The sequence below is a fragment of the Pimephales promelas genome, chromosome 14 (genome assembly GCF_988280905.1).
Source record: "Pimephales promelas chromosome 14, fPimPro1.hap1.1, whole genome shotgun sequence".
NCBI classification, from domain to species: Eukaryota; Metazoa; Chordata; class Actinopteri; order Cypriniformes; family Leuciscidae; genus Pimephales; species Pimephales promelas.
This window is the reverse complement of record NC_142782.1, coordinates 1,145,646-1,166,548: the sequence shown is the minus strand read 5'-3', so window position 1 is coordinate 1,166,548 and position 20,903 is coordinate 1,145,646. Positions and strand designations below refer to the sequence as shown.

Genomic DNA, 20,903 nt, shown 5'->3' with positions numbered 1-20,903 from the left:
TATTATATTATTTTTATTATATATTTATATATTTATTATATCTATATAATACCAAGGCTACCAAGGTAAGGATCGTTTTGTCTTTTTTTTAAGATATTTGATTTTTCTTTTATATATATATATATATATATATATATATATATATATATTAAAAATGCACTGAGGCGCACAATGTCATGAAAAGGAGTGATACAAGTCTATATATATATATATATATATATATATATATATATATGTATGTATATTTTAGATTAATTTGTATTGCTTCTTTTCATGACATTGTGCGCCTCAGTGCAATTTTAAAACTGATCATTCAAAAAATTATAATTCACAATAAGTTAAACATTAGTGTAGGCTACAAAAAACAACAGGGGCAAGTTGTCACACTCTTTTACTGTATAGGCACTCAAGAAAAGGCAAATCATTCATGCAACCGGACATCTGACTGAAAACCTTACAGTTACAGCTTATATTAGATATATTTATAGCTTATTACCTTCTGACTTATTATATGCAGTGTTTGTGGTTTTACAGTATATGGTATGGAAATATAATTAATAGTCAAAAGAAGAAAGTGGCTTCTCTCACAATCTTGCCCTTGAGTTCAGGTGTGTATAGGTGTGCAAAAGTCTGTTGTGGTTTTCCTTGTGTAAAACAAGCTCTGGTCCATCCGGCAGACTGAGCGTGAGACAACGCATATTTACATATCATATACAGTACAATATACATTATTACACATCAATGTCAGAGTTCATTGGGCCGGCTGTATCTGTAATTCTGACCACACTTCCGATCAGTGAATATTTTGCACAATATATTTCACATGAACACCTCTAACAGAGGGCATCATGAAAAGGCCTAATATTTCATAATCAATAATGCGGAGTTCAAAAATATCAGTAAAAACCTTCCATTACTAATATATATATATATGCATGTCTGTATCAGGACGTATTATATCAAACTTGCAGTCTGCAAAAGAGTGGAAAATAATGTTCACATACAAAAATAATGTCATATACATGTGAGAATTGAAACGAAATGGCTCGGAGAAAGATGGGAATCGGGTCTTTTTCTTCTGGTGATTACGGGACAATAGAAGCCTTCTTCATCTTACAAACTATTGAAAGCAAAAATGGTACAAAATGCACATGTTTTGTGAGAAAGTGAGACGTGCAAAAGCAAACCCAACACTCTTTCTGGAATCAGCACCCAACATGAGTGAAAAACGAGTACAGGGCTCGACACTAGTCACGTGCTTGTCCTTCAGACGAGTTCATTGGTCATTCATTGTCTGAGTAAAATATTTGCACATTTTTTTGTATTATATGTTTTCTGAAATGTTATATTTAAATATGCAAATGAGGAGCCATCTAATTAAATAAGCACTAATTTGCATATATTTCTAAATCTGTCAAAAATCTGAACATTGAATTAAGTCAGCTTCAAAATTCTTGTATTCTGTAATAATTCTTTCTATATTAGGGCAGAGGGGATTTTGGATATCTCTATTGATCACTCCACAAATCAGAAAATAATGTCAACAGCCAAAAATCAATAAATTCTTGCCATTATTTTAGGAACAAAATGTTGTATAAAATCAGGAAAATTATATATGAACAAGCCCTTCTGTAAAAACCTTTAGAATACAGATAAGAATAAAACTGTAAAGTGGAGATTTCTGGCTAAATGTATGAAAAATTACAACTGTATTAAATAATGTTATAAGATTTTTTTCAATATTTTTTGAAAATAAAATAAGAAACGTGAACTTAAACCAGTAGATGGCGGCAGTTGACATTCATTCGGTTCGTTAAAACGTCTGATTCGTTCGAATGAGTCATTGAATCTTTGACTGAACCGATTCGTTCAAAACGCTAACTGATCTTTGTTTGGAACTATTTTCGCTGCTGAAACAAAAACAGTCAATAAAATCAGAAACAATCTCGCATTTTGGTGTTTCACTAATTGTTTTTTTACCTCTTAAGTTTTAATCAGGCTTATTGACCAGTTCGGCAAGTAAAAAATCCATTTGTCCCAAGTGGACAAGCACTAATGTCGAACCCCTGAAGTATTGGATTTCATTCAGAATTTACGATGCAGGGCGGTGAATTATTAATAGCGTTACAAGTGACTTTCAAACCAAGCTTCATGTTGGCGAATCCGTGTGAACAATCTGAACATGAGCAGAACTGGGAACTCTTTCAACCTTGTGCAAAATAACCAAACGCAGATTCCTATTGAAACGATTTCACCAAGCAGCGGTAACCCAGACAGCAACGTAGCGTCGGCCCAGATCCGTCCACACCTGGTACACGTCGTGTAACTTACCTCGTTTCCACCAAAAAAGAACTAGTTTGAACTGGTGCTGGTTCAAAGTTGGCTCAATTGCGAACCTTCTCAGAACCGTTTTGTTTTTACACTAATCACTCACTGTGTACGTCGCCACACGTCTTAGCTTTCCCATTCCCGCTGTGTTGTTGGTCACAGTAACCCCATAATGACCCCATAATGTTATTATTGTTATTATTATTTGGCATAATGTTATTTACCGGACCCCGATGATTAGAACCACCTCAGGGTAAAATTTACCGATGGCTGTTTTTAAAATAGCCTACAGATTTTCATTCAAATTCTACCAGTCATTGACTTTTACTAAAATTGTGTTATTTAGCCTACAATCCCGTTGTTGCAAAGTTGTTTAGATAAAATGCGATTAAAACAGGGCATTAGAACCGCAATAGCAGTCAAATTGGACGTTCTGAATCAAATCTTAATATGGTAACGTTATCGCATCAACGCATTTAACTGCACGTCTTTTTTCCTTCCTGGATGACCCTGGATGCTTCTGTTCTACATATTCGTTTTCCCTCACCTTTTTCGCAATATCTGTTTTATCGTCTCCGTGCTTGTCTGACTGTGTCGCGTATTTTCAAAATTGATTGACAGGCCTGGCTAAACGACAATTCAAATACTTGCATGTAGTCAAACATCCCTCCACATGATGGCGCACTAGTTCTTCTTTGCAAACGGGGGGGTTGGTTTTTGAGGCGCGAGCAACTGAGTAAATAAATGCGGAGGCTACCGTGCTTACCCAGACAGCAAACTGACATTGAATCAACGTGGAAACGACGTCTCTCATGACATTGAAACAACGTTGATTTTGCTCATCGAATTAACGTTGAACCAACGTCGGACGCGGCATTCTTCAAAGCTAAATGAAAATCGAAAATTGGTTTGCTTTCATAACGTTGAAACAACGCGTTGATTTCAAGTTGATTTTCTGTTAGTTTTGAAAGAATGACGCGTCTGACGTTGGTTCAACGTTAATTCGATGACCAAAACAATGTCAGATCAACGTTGTTTCGATGTCATATTTCCACGTTGATTCAATGTCAGTTTGCTATCTGGGTATGCTTATATCCCATTACACATAAAAGCGCGGATTCGCTCTCTCACTTAAAAAAAAGTCCGAACGGTTGTTTTAAATGCCGCAATTTTGTTAAATGTCCAACATTGTTTAAAATAATTCGGGTCATCTCGGGTCCATTTGGAAAAGGCATATTTATTTTAAGTTACCCGAGACCCGAGGCCACTAAAACCGAACCCGACCCGTGTCCGAGACTCTCGTCGGACTTTTGGTCGGGTCTCGGGTCGGACCTCGGGTTTTCGGATCCAAGTGGACCCATGAAGACCTCTAGTTGGTGCCACTTTGGAACCAATTTTCCTGGCCGAGAACCGGTTCTTTGGCTGTAGAAACACACAGAACTGGTGGAAAAGGGGTAATGGGTTCTACATGTATCAGATGTGGCCCAGATCTCGGACCGACACTACGTTGCTGTCTGGGAAATGGACCGTACTTTACGAGGCTCGGCGTGCACCTGAGATTCGTTTAGACCCAACCTCCAGTGCTTATTTTGGGGTCAAGCAGTGCTTGAATGTTCTGCTCGCAGTGGGACGGATTCCCATCTGTTCTCCTCAGAGTGCCTTGGACAGGTGAGTCCAGTGACCCCCGTGACCTCTCTGAGTGCTCCTGATAACGCCCGTGACGCAGTCCTCAACGCCCCCGCTCGTTCCCACCGCTCACACACTCTTGCTCCCGTACGAGCCCCCAACGTGAGCTCCGTTATGAAGTCCAGACTCTGGGAAGGCAAGCTGAACAACGGCAGTCCGCGGAGAAACGCGGGCAGGGCCGTGGCAGAGCATCGCCCGTCGAACTGCGCCAGCACGAACCGCTCTCCCGCACGACCCAGCAGATAGTCTCCCAGAACACGGCTCAGCAATGCGTCGAAGACTTCGGAGCACGTTGACGACCGGACCCCTGGTCCTTCTTCCGGTTTGCCTCCTCGACAGCCCCATTGCTCGGCCCGCTCGCAGGCTTCCGGAGTCAGAACCATCACGGCTTTCCCTCCGCTCCGCCGCACCCGCTCCAGACAGGAGTGCAGCCAGGGAACCGGACCCAGAGCGTTGATCTCGGAGCGGTTCCACAAGTCCAGAGACACGGTGAAGCCGAGAGCCGAGAGACTCGAGCCCAGACGGCACATTAGCTGGATCACGGCGGCGTCTGAGTCCGGAGGACACGCCAGAAGCAGCTCCACACCTGCCGACACCGCAGCTGAGACAAAATTAATCTTAAAATTAATCTAAATTAAATTTAAAATGAATCATAACTAACATAAATTTTCTTGCAGGATTAATAATTACTGTATATGCTTTTGAAACCTGAAATGTCCCCAAACCTGCACTCCTGTTTCATAAATCCCATATCCAGAAACACTCATTTTAGTCCTTTTTTCGTGTCATTTGGTTGATTCAACGAACGAAATGTTCGAGTTCGAACAGGAGAGTCACGAACGCGCATCACAGAACAGAGCAAGGCGAGCATTTCAGCTTATAAAACTTAAACTTTGTTATTTATTTATTAAATGAGTGATCGTTTCGCTTGATAAGACCCTTATTCATCGTCTGGAGTCGTTTAAAGCCCTTTGAACAGTTTGCACTGAAACTCTCATTTGGACCATGAACCGTTTGGTCCCCATTGAAGTCCATTATATGGAGAAAAATCCTGGAATGTTTTCATCAAAAACCTTAATTTCTTTTCAACATCTTGGACATCTTGGACGACATGGGGGTGAGTAAATTATCAGCAAAAGTTTTTTTTAAAAAGTGAACTACTCCTTTAACGCTAGTAAATATTTAAGCAGATTTACTCGGCATTTAAATGCGTTTGTCTCTTCTGAAACACTTTTGTTTGTAGCAGCACGAAAAATAGGCGCGAAAATTAAGCGCGATTGGCTACAACGCTCAGCGCTGCAACTCCTGCTGTAATTAGTAGACTTTAGCGGTCTTCAGACAGAGCGAACACAAATAAGCACGAGTCAAATGCACAGAATTGAGTTGAAATAGTCAAATAGTTGAAATAGCCGAATTGAGTTCGAACGCAACAACACGTAAATATTATTCCACCTGTTGCATCATATATTAGCATATTCGCCCGTGTGCAGATATCATCTCCGTACAGATATATATATACACTGAACAAAATTATAAACACAACACTTTTGTTTTTGCTCCCACTCTTCAACTCTAAGATCTAAGACTTTTTCTATGAACACAAAAGGCCTATTTCTATTAAATATTGTTCCCAGATCTGTCTAAATCTGTGTTAGTGAGCACTTCTCCTTTCGCCGAGTTCATCCCTCACAGGTGTGGCGTATAAAGATGCAGTTATGTTCGTATAAAGACGAATATAACGACGAAAATTATTCGTCAATGACAGTTTTTCACAGACGAAAATGAGACGGTAACTAAAGAAACAACGGTTTTAAATGATGACAACTATGACGAAGATTTATTGACGTTTCCGTCAACGAATAAAAACTAGACGAAAATGTCAGGGAGAAGAGATCCATTCAGAACTGATTTGCGTTTGTGAATTTTCGTGAGTCGTGATCATGAAGGAAAAACTCACTGTTCACATCATCCAGCTTCAGCCATCTGAACACCCAGCCTGAGAAGGGGGATACACACTTCAGCATTTACACACAAATCAAAACAATAACAAAAAGAATTATATAGTGCACAACAAAAATATTTTTGCAATTTGACATTATTTCCAGTGCAATGAAATACATTTCCCCACCTTGTTTGCTTTACGGTAATGTAAAAGAGCTGATATTTCAATGAAATGAGCTCAGGTCTGTGTGTGTGTGTGTGTGTGTGTGTGTGTGTGTGTGTGTGTGTGTAATGCTCACTCTTCAGTGTTCCCTGCACTGCATAGGCTCCCAGAACTGACAGGCACACCAGCAGAACACACAACACCAGCGGGAAGATCCAGTGAGCCCTCTTCACTGCACACACACACACACACACACACACACACAGCCGTTATTACATCACAATCTGCATTATATCTGCAATGCGTTATGTTGTAGTACTGAAGTATTGTGGCACATTAACTCTGCTCGTCTGAACGGAGGGATGCGAGTGCTTGCCTTCAAAAGGACACACTGGTCCCACGAAACCGTCCATTCCCACCACTTTAACCTGGACAGGAGACAAAACACTGCCAGTTTCCCAAAACACACATCCGAAGTGAACTATAAACATGATGAAGACGTTTATGGGGTACCTGAACACACAACAGAGGATGACGTTCCACTTGTAGAAACTCTCCTTGTAACGTCTGCAGTGGATGGAAGAAGAGATGCGTGTTAGAGAAGTAAATATAAAGTAACACTGTATTCTGCGGTCACATAGTTACATAAGAAATTACATTAAATTATGCATAAATACAACCAACTAACCATAATCCAAATCCTAAAATTTATTTATATAAATAATATTTATTTAATAAGGCACTTTATTTACAGTGTCCGTTACAGGTTACATGTACTTACTAAACTATAAATTAATGTTTATTACTCAGTGCTTTAATGTAAAACTACAGTACATTTTATTAATATATCATTTTATTAATATTCATCAGTACATATGTGTGTAATTACTGTAACAGTCACCTTAAAATAAAAGTTACAGTTACTGTTTGGATAGTATGGATGCTTGTTTCCGCCACATAATAAAACATTTTAAAAGATAATTGCGACTTTTTATCTCACAAAACTCGTAATTCTGACTTTAATTCTCACAATTGTGAGATATAAAGGAAGACTTGTGAAATTTAAAGTCGCAATTGCGAGAAATAAACTCAGAATTGCAAGTTTGTATCTCACAATTTCAGACTTTATAACACGAAATTGTGTGTTGGGAGAAATTGGGAGATTTAAACTCGCAATTCTAACTTTTTCTCGCAATTGTGAGTTGACATCCACAATTCTGATTTAAAATGCAATTTGGGGTTATTTTATATCTCGTAATTTTGACATCTTTTCTCAGAATTGTGAGATATAAACTCGTTAAGCAATTGCGAGTCCAATTCTATAGGAAATATAGAGTTATAAAGTCCAATTGTAAGGAAAAAAAGACCGACTTTTTTCCTCAGAATTGCGAGATTTCTCATAACTCGCAATTGAGACTTTTCATCTCGCAATTCTGACTTTATAATACAATTATAAAATTTTAATATATATTTAATTACAATTATAATATAAATATTGCTCAAGTGTGTGTTAAAAAGTCAGAATTGGGGGATTTAAACTCGCAATTCTAACTTTTCTCGCAATTGCGAGTTGACATCCACAATTCAGATTTAAAATGCAATTTGGGTTTATTTTCTATCTCGTAATTTTGACATCTTTTCTCAGAATTGTGAGATATAAACTCGTTAAGCAATTAAGAGTCCAATTCTATAGGAAATATAAAGTTATAAAGTCCAATTCTAAGGAAAAAAAGACCGACTTTAACTTTATTTTACTTATTCTCATAACTCGCAATTGTGACTTTTCATCTCGCAATTGAGACTTTAAAATACAATTATAAAATTTCAATATATATATAAAATTACAATTATAATATAAATATTGCGCAATTGTGTGTTATAAAGTCAGAATTTAAACTCGCAATTCTAACCTTTCTAAACCTCTCGCAATTGCGAGTTGACATCCACAATTCTGACTTAAAATGCAATTTGGGTCTCGCAATCTTGCAATTTTGACATCTTTTCTCAGAATTGTGAGATAAAAACTCGTTAAGCAATTGTGAGTCCAATTCCATAGGAAATATAGAGTTATAAAGTCCAATTCTAAGCAAAAAAAGACTTTTTTCGTCAGAATTGCGAGATTTCTCATAACTCGCAATTCTGACTTTATAACACAATTATAAGATTTCAATATATATATAATTACAATTATAATATAAATATTGCGCAGTCATGAGATAAACAGTCGGAATTGTGAGATGAAAAGTCGAAAGTTTTTATTTTTTATCCCGCGTCGGAAACCCAACCCCATATATTACACTCCACCGTCTAACTTGTCCCACTCCATATGTGCCATGTGCGGTGCAGTTCCCCACCCAGCGCCCGTGGTCGGAGGTCTGGGTCCAGCTGTGGTTCGGGTGGATGTGCACGTGAGATCTGGTGTCCAGCACATGGCATCCGGTGTCCAGGCCTGAGCTCCTCCGACACGGCCACAGCTGAGCCTCGAGCCGGCAGGAGCCCGTGAGGATCCACAGCAGAGCGGGACGCAGGTCACGACCTTCAGCCTCGGACACAGACACCGACACACTGGACACGGAGACTGCGGAGTGTGACAGACATACAGTGCAGATCAGACGTGTACAACAAAACTCCTGCGATATTATCTGAATGTTGGTGTTTCCATTGGCTGTATTTTCAATTCCCAATTTCAGTTTGAGCAATTTAAAGGTTAACGGAAACACGACTCATAACTATTATTCTCATAACTCGCAATTGTGACTTTTCATCTCGCAATTGAGAGTTTATAATACAATTATAAAATTTCTCTATATATATATAATTACAATTATAATATAAATATTGCTCAATTGTGTGTTATAAAGTCAGAATTGGGGGATTTAAACTCTCAATTCTAACCTTTCTAAACCTCTCGCAATTGCGAGTTGACATCCACAATTCTGACTTAAAATGCAATTTGGGTCTCGCAATCGCGCAATTCTGAGATAAAAACTTGTTAAGCAATTGTGAGTCCAATTCCATAGAAAATATATATATATTATAAGAAAATATGTATGTATAGAAAAAAATGATATATGATATATAGAAAATATAGAAAATATTATATATTATGAACCAGCGGACAGCGAACGTTCTGGCAAGGTTCTCTTAAAGTTATAAACAAACATTCTCCCAATAACTTAACAGACCGTTTATTCAAAGTTATCTGCGCTTTAATAATGTTAAAGTCAAAACGTTAATACTTCACCACTGGCAAAATGGGCTTTAATAAAACTGAGCAGTAGAAAGGCGAAAACCTTTTTGAAATCGATCAGAGAAAGGGCTGTTTTCTTCCATTTTACCAAATAGGCAGGCAAACTTCAACACCCATAATGCACTGCATGATGCCGTCCAAGGCCATGGCTACGGATACGCAATGTAGAAATATAAATAGAAGTATAAATACTTCTAAGCAAAATTTGGTGTCGACTTGTATTGTTCCCGGGTGCAAAAGTGGGAAAGCCTGAAAACTCTTCGACTATATTAAGATCCAGCTGAATAAAACATGGTGAGTCAGTATTTAAAGTAGGAAGTGAACGCCATACCTGTTTCGTTCAAAAACGGACAATACTCTGTCCGAGTAAAGTTCCCCCAAATCTATGCAAATGGAGAAAGAAGATAAACATCAAGGAAAAATACAAGAATAATAAAGTTTTCAAAAGTTTATATAACTTTTGATCAGTGTTACTAATATAACCTCTTTATTCTGCATGTTTGTATGCATGACTTTCGTACATGATGCTTTTCATTTATTTGTATAATAATTCAACGAGAGAAATAAACATTCGTGGCCGTTCAGTGTTGGGTAAGTTACTCTAAAAAAGTAATTAATTACTAGTTACTAATGACCTCTTCAACAGTGTAATTAGATTACTGTACTAATTACGCTCTCTAAACAGTATTTAATTACCTTTAATTACTAATTACTTTAAAAATCCCATATCAATCTCAACCAGCTGAATAATACAAGGATAGACATGAATCTGTTTAAATTCTTTCAAATAAACACTATAAAATTACATGAATTATCCTTAAACTGACCAAAGTGAAGATTCGATTATAAAAACATACTTTTTAACATCAGACAATATATTTTGATGTTAAACCCACCATTTTTTTGTGTCTGATCTCATGACATTTCACACTTTTTCCATACATATTTTACAATAATTCATACGAATTTGTACGAGTGCTGTCGTACGATTTAGACACCTCATAAAATGCATACGAATCGCAGTGAGATCGGATTGATCTATACACAGTATTTACCTCAATTACATCAGAAGTAACTGTAATTAAATTACAGATAAATGAAGAGTAATCCCTTACTTAAATTACAGTAACTAATTACTTAGTAATTAGTTACACCCGACACTGTTGCCATTACCTCAAAGCACAGACAGGGGGCGACAGATCCCTGGGAAATCTCAAACTCATGGCTGGTGTTATTCTATACATTAAGGAAGAGACAGAAAGGGAAGTTAAAACGTATTAAATGAACCAATTAAGTGTGTCATCATCGATCGGTGTGACGTACCCATTCCACCTTAAGACAGAGTCCGTCCCTGTCCCGCCTCTGGCATGCGCTGAACTCCTGCGATCTCCATTTCTCTGCATCCGCCACATACAGTGTCACTGCTCCCGTCACATGGTCAGTTCTTCTGTGTAGTCTGGGTGCGACTGGAAACCACAGCAGCCAATGAGAAGACGTCACAGATATATGGGAAACTTTTCCATAATGGATCACTGGTAACTTATTTTATTCAGATTCAGGGCTGTTTGGTGGCATTAGGGCAGTGTGAAGTTGTGAACTAGTCTTCAGTCTATACACTTCAACTGCGTTCAGATTGTCAGTTCAAATCTGATTTTTGTGCATTGAAATCCGATCAGAATTATCTAATGTGAGCAGCAAAAAATCACCAGAAATGTAATTTTTTCTAATCTACATCCATATGAATGTCAGACGTTGTTATAGGAATATATAACACTATTATAACGAGGCGTATAATGAAAGCGCAGAAAAAGCCATTATCCCGTACCAGCCCCCGCCGGCTCTGCCTCAGGAGACACAATTTACTCCAGCACGGCGGATGTTGTAAAATTAAAATAAGACAACATCTGTATGCAAAATCTCCATGTTGTTGTTGTTGTTGTTGTTTTTGGCGTACCCCTCCCAATGCAACGTCATTGCCTCTATGGAGATAACCAATGCAGATATTGCAGAATCTGAGAGCTGCATGGACACACACATCAGATCTGAACAGTTGTAGGGCCCTATGAAATCCGTTTTATTTTTTCCCAAATTCCGTTTTTTTTCCGTTTTAATTTTTGGGAATATGTTTTTTTTTTTTACCCTTAAAGGAGTAGTTCACTTTTGAAAAAACTTTTGCTGATAATTTACTCACCCCTATGTCATCCAAGATGTCCATGTCTTTCTTGCTTCAGTCGAAAAGAAATTAAGGTTTTTGATGAAAACATTCCTGGATTTTCTCCATATAATGGACTTCAATGGGGACCAAACGGTTCAAGGTCCAAAAGACAGTTTCAGTGCAAACTGTTCAAAGGGCTTTAAACGATTCCAGACGATGAATAAGGGTCTTATCAAGCGAAACGATCGCTCATTTTTAAAAAAAAAAAATAACAAAGTTTAAGTTTTATAAGCTCAAATGCTCGCCTTGCTCTGTTCTGTGATGCACGTTTGTGAATCTCCATCAAAACGAACAAATCTTTTTTCGAGTCATTTATTAAATGAGCGATCGTTTCGCTTGATAAGACAATTATTCATCGTCTGGAATCGTTTAAAGCCCTTTGAACAGTTTGCACTGAAACTGTCTTTTGGACCTTGAACCGTTTGGTTCCCATTGAAGTCCATTATATGGAGAAAATCCTGGAATGTTTTCATCAAAAACCTTAATTTCTTTCTGACTGAAGCAAGAAAGACATGGACATCTTGGATGACATGGGGGTGAGTAAATTATCAGCAAACTACTTCTTAAAATGTTATTTTAGTCGCAAAAAGAGTGTGCTTTTAAAGTTAATGATTAAAATGTATTAAAAAATACAAATAAATTAGGAATGACCTTTACTCAGGTAACAGACATTTACTCAGTAGCCTTTTCAGCACAAATACAGCCTGATGCAACATAACACTGCACTCTTCAATTAACAACAAAATATGGTTATGAGCTTTAAACTGTAATATAAATTATATTACTTTATATAAGTTCAAATAAAGTCACACTCTGTCGCTCACGGAGTTCGCTTCGCTTTTGTCTAGTCCGGCGCCTCAAAGACAGACGCGGTGTGCACGTTGTGTGTGTGTGTGAGAGAGAGAGACGGAGGGAAATGCAACTGACAGAATACGCTGCGTGTTTTACATAGTGTTAAAAAACGAAACGCATGTGGCGGCGAATTAGTCTATGTGTGGGAAACACTGCATAAGTCACATGCGAACTTCTCGGCTCGGCACTGACTTATAGAGTTGAGTTTCTTAACTTTTGCCGACGAAAGCTGAGCCGTGGAGAGCCGCTTCGCCATGCATTCATAGTTTTGATTTCGTCATTGTAGCTGAAATGACGGGTTGGGGGTTTGTGTCGCCCAGATTTGCTTCCCCGTTCCCCTGGTCTGCATTTTTTAACACTAGATTCCGCGTATTCCACGTTAACACTAGATTCCGCGTTAACACTAGATTCCGCGTATTCTGCGTTAACACTAGATTCCGTGTATTCCGCGTTAACACTAGATTCTGCATATTCCGCGTTAACACTAGATTCCGCGTATTCCGCGTTAACATTAGATTCCGCGTTAACACTAGATTCCGCGTATTCCGCGTTAACACTAGATTCCGCGTTAACACTAGATTCCGCGTATTCCGCGTTAACACTAGATTCCACGTTAACACTAGATTCCGTGTTAACACTAGATTCCGCGTATTCCGCGTTAACACTAGATTCCGCGTTAACACTAGATTCCGCGTTAACACTAGATTCCGCGTATTCCGCGTTAACACTAGATTCCGCGTTAACACTAGATTCCGCGTATTCCGCGTTAACACTAGATTCCGCGTTAACAATAGATTCCGCGTATTCCGCGTTAACACTAGATTCCGCGTTAACACTAGATTCCGTGTTAACACTAGATTCCGCGTATTCCGCGTTAACACTAGATTCCGCGTATTCCGCGTTAACACTAGATTCCGCGTTAACACTAGATTCCGTGTTAACACTAGATTCCGCGTATTCCGCGTTAACACTAGATTCCGCGTTAACACTAGATTCCGCGTATTCCGCGTTAACACTAGATTCCGCGTTAACACTAGATTCCGCGTATTCCGCGTTAACACTAGATTCCGCGTTAACACTAGATTCCGCGTATTCCGCGTTAACACTAGATTCCGTGTTAACACTAGATTCCGCGTATTCCGCGTTAACACTAGATTCCACGTATTCCGCGTTAACACTAGATTCCGCGTTAACACTAGATTCCGCGTATTCCACGTTAACACTAGATTCCGTGTTAACACTAGATTCCGTGTTAACACTAGATTCCGCGTATTCCGCATTAACACTAGATTCCGCGTTAACACTAGATTCCGTGTTAACACTAGATTCCGCGTATTCCGCGTTAACACTAGATTCCGTGTTAACACTAGATTCCGTGTTAACACTAGATTCCGCGTATTCCGCGTTAACACTAGATTCCGCGTTAACACTAGATTCCGCGTATTCCGCGTTAACACTAGATTCCGCGTTAACACTAGATTCCGCGTATTCCGCGTTAACACTAGATTCCGCGTTAACACTAGATTCCGCATATTCCACGTTAACACTAGATTCCGCGTTAACACTAGATTCCGCGTATTCCGCGTTAACACTAGATTCCGCGTTAACACTAGATCCCGCGTATTCCACGTTAACACTAGATTCCGCGTTAACACTAGATCCCGCGTATTCCGCGTTAACACTTGATCCTGCATTAATTGGCCAATTCCGCAATGCCATCTGTAATTCCGTGATCGCGTAAATCGTAGGGCGCTACAGTTGCGATACACAATGTGGAAGTCATTAACTTTAGATCAGATTCCAGTCGGATTGATTCACAGATAATCGGACTGAAAGTGTGGACTTCATCAGGATACACGTGATCTGCAGCTTTCTACGGTCACACGCTACCAGTAAACTAAACTAGTTGTGTAAACCGGATAACGGTTAACTTACCTTTGCAGTACATGGCATCTAAACCCTTACACACTGAAAGAGAAAAATGTGTTGGTGCCATCCATCAATTAATGTTTATCAGTGAAAGAGAAACAAGTGTGAGTGTTTTGCAGCACATTTACCTTCCTCTTTTGAAGGGATGCGGACATGTTTAGTGGAGTTTGTGTATGAAGAATGGACTACAACAACACTGCCGAGCTTTGCCGCCGGTATCTCCACCACTAAAGACATCCACACCTACAGACACACACACACCTGAACAATCAGCTGTGTTAAATGTAACACTGAAGCAGTGTTAAAGTTAATGAGATAATTAAGGGATTAATTGACTTTAGTGATTCAGATCGCAACATGATGATTACAGTTTTTCTCAGTCGCTTTGGTACATTTCTCGAATCATCCTCGACATTTGCATTCCTCAAAACAATTTGTACAAGTAGCAAAACACCAGATATCCTGCAAAAGCGTCTCTTGCTCTCAATCCTCGGTTCATCGCTCAGAAGTCAATATCTGTGTCAATGAACACCGTGTCAGTGCATCAGAACGACCAGTCCTTGTGTCGTTGTGTACGGATAATACATTTGTTGACAGACCATGTCATTGCGATACAGAAAGGAAAAGAAATAAAACGTGAACAGGACAGATTTAGGGAAAAAGGCTAATTTAATGTATATAAATATGCTTTACATTTTATGACAACTCAGCATTTTGCATGTAAAGACTTATTTTATGAACTAATGACTAATGTTGTGGGGCGTGAGACTATTGAACCGAGACCCATTATAATATATTCTGATCAACAAGACATAAGCAATTGATGTAGGAAAGAGCAGAGAATTGCACGTGATCATTTGCATGGATGTACCAAAGCATTTGCAATGTGTTCAAAGAAATGAGAAACTGCTTTTTTGATGCACAAGTGACTGATGATGTGCAGATTGAAAAGGTAGTTTTGAGAAATTCAATTCGGAGAAAAGCGACTGAGAAAAACTGTAAGGCAAAACATAACCAACAACACCTGATCACAATTCCTGTATACAGTTTTTCTCCGTCGCTTTGGTGCATTTCTCACATTTGCACAACAGTTAATGCAGTTCTCAAAACAATTAGTACAAACTGCAAAACTTAGTTGATAACCTGCAAAAGTGTGTCACTTGCTCAAAATGGATAACTCATTCCTCAAAAGCAAGTATTCATGTCATTGAAAGTGTCAGTGTCGTCAAGATGAAAAGTCCTAACGCCAGTGTTTATGAACAAGATAGTCAAATGGCTTTGTCATGTTTTCATTATGACAGTTTACTATGTAAGTGTTTGCCAATGCAAAAAAAAAAAATCAGATCTTGGTGACATTACATGAAAATGCTCAAGACAGTCCTATAAACTATTTGCACAGCCATTTGAAAACTATAGTAAAGTTTCACATTACTGTATTTATGTAGTGAGGTACAGTAATTGAGTACAAGACACGTATGTTTATGTAGCATTTTTACTGCATGCTCTTTGCAATTCTAATTTGTTCAGAGCATTGTGCAAAAGAAAAAATACACCCTTATTTACGTACAACAAACATAAACTCCCTTTGGGTAGATCGGTGCACAACTGTAAACAATATCACAGTACATATTGGAGCTGAACATACAACATACATATACTGTAAATCATTCATCTTCTCATCAGTGAAAGCTGAGGTTCACCTGTGAGAAATTGCTCAATTTAGAATAAAATTTTTTTTTTTTTTTAAGATTAATAGTTAGTTTAGTTTTATATGGAATGACTATTCAGCATTCACAAGTATAGTTAATTTGGACTAATATGACATAAGCAAATGATAATGTTATAAAACAGCGGAGAGTTGTATGAAAGCAATTGATGCATGTCCAAAAGCATTTGCAATTTGTTGGAAGGAATGAGAAACTGCAACTATGATGTGCACAAATTACTAAAAGTTATGGAGGTTGAACTAACTGTTGTGCAAATGTAAATAGTGATGTGAGAAATGCACCAAAGCGACTGAGAAAAACTGTAAGTTGGTTAAAGCAGCCAACACAATTTAATATTATAAAGAGTAGGGTCAAGAGCCCAACTAAAGCAAACACTGATCATCATGACGATGACCACGGGTATGTTTACACGTAAAACGTTATGCTTAAAAGATTTCCTTTGAGTTTTACTCGTACAGACGACACCATTGTCAAAACTATCCCCATTCACACGGATCAGGTAAATGACTAAAAGTGCTGTATTATAGATAGATAGATAGATAGATAGATAGATAGATAGATAGATAGATAGATAGATAGATAGATAGATAGATAGATAGATAGATAGATAGATAGATAGATAGATGACCTGTGGTGTGGTGCTGTCCTCTAAAGCTGAGTTCGGGACTGTGAAGCGAATGGTTCTGGAGAACGAGTGTGAAGGAAAGCTGTAACACAAGCGGACAGAGGCAGCAGTCGTCGTGTTCTCGGGATCTTCTCCATCAACGCCTCCATGCTCTTCCTCCTCCTCCTCCTCCTCTGCACTGCCATCGCCCGACACGGCTCCACCTGCGTCTGAGAGGCCAGAAACAGTCCTGTGAGACGCCCGGAGACGCCCACAACCCCCCGCGGCGAGTGCCGTACCTCTGAGGGAGACGCGCAGCAGCGTCCGCAGGCACAGGCTCCGGCTCTCCGGCTTCTGGCACTCGGCCACCGCGGCGTCCAGACGGGTCACATGGACACGCTCGTCATCTCTGAGGCACGCCGGGCCGCCTGACACCAGACACACACACACAGGTGAACACACTGCAGCTCAGCTGACCACCACAAATATCTGTCCAAGTGTTCTTACCTGAGCGGACGTCACAGTGAAGTATCCCCTACAGAGACAAAACCATCAAACACACATAATATTCATAACATTTATATCATAATTATAATTTAGAACATTCACATAACACAAGAAATTAAGAGAAAACAACATTTATAATACAAAGAAATCCTTATAATCCAAAATTATTTACATTTTATTATTTAAGGTGCTCTTTTAAAAATTCCAATTAAATTAATGTACTATATTTTAGTTTGATAATGTTTTTTATTTAGTATTTTTAGGCGATTTTATGGTACTAAATTATATTTACGATGTATTTATAATACATTTATTTGAGCATAGACTTGAAAATTTAATTAACAATTTAAACTGGTAAATCTTGTGAGGAAAGCGTGAATGCTTTAAAGACTTCAGTTTGATCTCTTTTCAGAGACGACACTTGGTGGATTAATATTATTGATGAAGTGAAAAAAGTTTTAAAAAGTGACAGAATTTTACGTTTATTGTTATTATTATTTTTTTACTCTAAAGCTATGGGGAAAAAAATGTTTTTTTTTTACATTTTTTTTAAGCGAAGATCACCTGAGGTACTAATATTATATATCACAGAAGCACTTATTACAGCTGATGGCTTTCATTTCTACTGATTAAAATCAAAAACAACACTGTATTAGAGTTATCTATGCAAATGTAGTGGTTTCTAAGTGATGATATGCATAGATTACAGCAGCTCGTCTGTGCTGGGTTTGCATGAAAACACAGGCTGAGCAGAAAAACAACAAACACACGCAACTCTACACAGCAAACAACAAAAAGTGTGACTTTTTCTAACGCAAACACACACACACAAACACACATACACTACACACACACTGCGCCTCTGCAAACAGTCAAATTCCTAGTAACTGGATCCATGTAGAAACATGTCTGACTCTGAGCTTCAGCGAATCAAGTGCACTAAACTAACAGCTAGAAAACGAGTCTGAAAGTCTGAACCAGGTTTAAAACGGTGTGTTTGTCCACATGATATTAGTTCATCAGTGTCTTTAAACGGTGACCGCGGTAAACACACACACAGCTGGAGTACTGTACCTGTCCACAGGTGAGCAGATGATCCTCCTGGAGCTCGATCCTCTCCAGCGCCTGTGTGAAGATCCACTGCAGGAGAGAGACCAGCAGCAGAGCCCACACACCCATCACACACACACTCTGGACCCCCTCAATAACTGACACTCATCGATTCACAAGAGTGTTGAGTTCATTCATACTGAGAGAGAGAGAGAGAGAGAGAGAGAGAGAGAGAGAGAGAGAGAGAGAGAGAGAGAGAGAGAGAGAGAGAGAGAGAATTTATGGTTCTAATCATCTAAACCTTTAGATCTATGGCTGTTAAATATGAATTTGTATCATTAATTTAGCATCAGAATACTGGGATTTAGAGGATGAATACAATACAGGATATTTAACTATAAACTGAAACTATATTAAGAATTATACAAACCTGATATTGAAAATAAACCAACATATGTCCTGAGAAGGTTATAATCTAGTTATTAAAACGTTACTTGGATGTTCTCTGAGCTTTCGAATTGTCCAGCTTTTTAAAGAATGTTTCTTTTTTCCCGGTTCTGAGAACGTTAAAGGACCATGAACGTTCCATTTGACCATTCTTCAAACATGTTACTTTTGAATATTCTCTGAACGTTCTGAAACAAGCAGTTACATTTAAAACATGTTAGACGAATGTCCAACTGAAACGTTTGAGGAAAATAAAACTTTCAACGATGTAAAAATAATGTTTTAAATACACATTATTAAATTTTATAACTATTTCCTGTCAGCGTAATGTTTCCTGACAGAAAATCCCATTTAAGTCATGAATACGTTTCTTGAAAAGAGAGATAAATCCTCTGTATAGTTGGATGAAACACGTAATACATCATGATTTACACGAGTTGTGAGAGAGTGAATATCGAGGTTTACCTGAGTTCCCGCGGTTCAGGAGTGAGTGGGCAGGAACGGCACAGAACAGATGTTATAGCCTTCTGGGAACTACTAGAATAACAAATATCCTCACCACACACACACACACACTCCACCCAAAACCTGCTCATCAGATCATCACGGACACACCTCACACTCTTTCATCTTCATTATAGCGAGTGATATAATGACCAGGAAATGTCATTTAAAACACTCGCTCATTAAAGGAGTAGTTCACTTTAAAAAAAAACTTTGCTGATAATTTACTCACCCCCATGTCATCAAAGATGTCCAGGTCTTTCTTTCTTCAGTCGAAAAGAAATTAAGGTTTTTGATGAAAACATTCCAGGATTTTCTCCATATAATGGACTTCAATGGGAACCAAACGGTTCAAGGTCCAAGAGACAGTTTCAATGCAAACTGTTCAAGAGCTTTATACGATTCCTGACGATGAATAAGGGTCTTATCAAGCGAAATGATCCCTCATTTAAAAAAAATAAAATAATAATAATAACAAAGTTTAAGTTTTATACGCTCAAATGGTCAACTTGTTCTGTTCTGTGATGCGCATTCGTGACTCTCCTGTTTGAACTCGTTCATCAAAATGAACGAATCTTTTTTCGTGTCATTTGGTTCATTCAACGAACGAAATGAATGAGTTGACTCGGGAAAAGATTTGTTTATTTTGATGAATGAGTTCGAATAGGGGAGTCACGAATGCACATCACACCCTAACCCTAACAAAGCAAGGCGACCATTTGAGCTTATAAAACTTAAACTTTGTTATTTGTTTATTTATTAAATGAGCGATCGTTTCGCTTGATAAGACCCTTATTCATCGTCTGGAATCGTTTAAAGCCCTTTGAACAGTTTGCACTGAAACTGTCTTTTGGTCTTTTGGACCTTGAACCGTTTGGTTCCCATTGAAGTCCATTATATGGAGAAAAATCCTTAATTTCTTTTCGACTGAAGAAAGAATGACATGGACATCTTGGATGACATGGGGGTGAGTAAATTATCAGCAAAAGTTTTTTTTTTTTTTTTTTAAAGTGAACTAGCCTTCTCCTTTAACCTAAACACTTTCATTTAAAATGACACACACTGTAATAGATGCTGATGAACATTTTAACAGTAAAAGCTCCTATCATTCACTTTTTTAAATTAAATTCAGGCAGTTTAATCACAGTTAATTTCTTGTAGCGGGGTTGCCAGACATTTATTAGAAAGTACAGATTGTTTCTAACACTCTTAAACAATAAAAGGTTATTTCTCAGCGATAAACTATTTAGGTTCCCCAAAGAACCTTTTCAGTGAACAGTTTAAAAGAACCATTTTAACCATCTCAGAATAAATGTGGCCATATTTGTGGCCAGGACTCCCTGGAGGAAGAGATTTCTTTTAATCTCAATGGGACCTTCCTGGAAAAATAAAGGAAATAAAATAAAATAAAAAATAAATGTAATTGATTATATCAACCTCTAGATGTTAAAAGTTAAAAAAATAAAGAACCTTTCATTTTTTTTTATGTCGAACTGTTATAACTAAGATTGGGAATTGAAAAGTTCAAGTTTAATTCATTTAGAGCACATTTAATACAGCCACGACGAGACTGACCAGTGTGCTGTACAAGACATCTAAAATGTTTTTAATTTCATATTATCATCATACAAAATAACTTTTGCATTTGTAATGTATATGTTATTTATAAGGTGCAGTGTTATTTAACATTTGATTTAGTT

The 20,903-nt window shown here is 38.1% G+C and overlaps 1 protein-coding gene across 1 annotated transcript; it reads right to left on the bottom strand.

The window, feature by feature from the left end:
- Positions 1-374: 374 nt before the first annotated feature.
- Positions 375-19,264, bottom strand: LOC120481267 (interleukin-17 receptor C). The gene is given in 17 exon segments (XM_039674840.2): positions 375-3,932; positions 3,934-4,615; positions 5,972-6,010; positions 6,255-6,350; positions 6,495-6,546; positions 6,632-6,685; positions 8,473-8,696; positions 9,700-9,751; positions 10,542-10,604; positions 10,692-10,834; positions 14,371-14,403; positions 14,493-14,607; positions 16,720-16,925; positions 16,995-17,123; positions 17,203-17,230; positions 18,277-18,451; positions 19,165-19,264. Coding segments are annotated over 16 exon segments (2,061 nt in total). The 5' UTR covers positions 18,382-18,451; positions 19,165-19,264; the 3' UTR covers positions 375-3,892.
- Between the last annotated feature and the right edge of the window lie 1,639 nt (positions 19,265-20,903).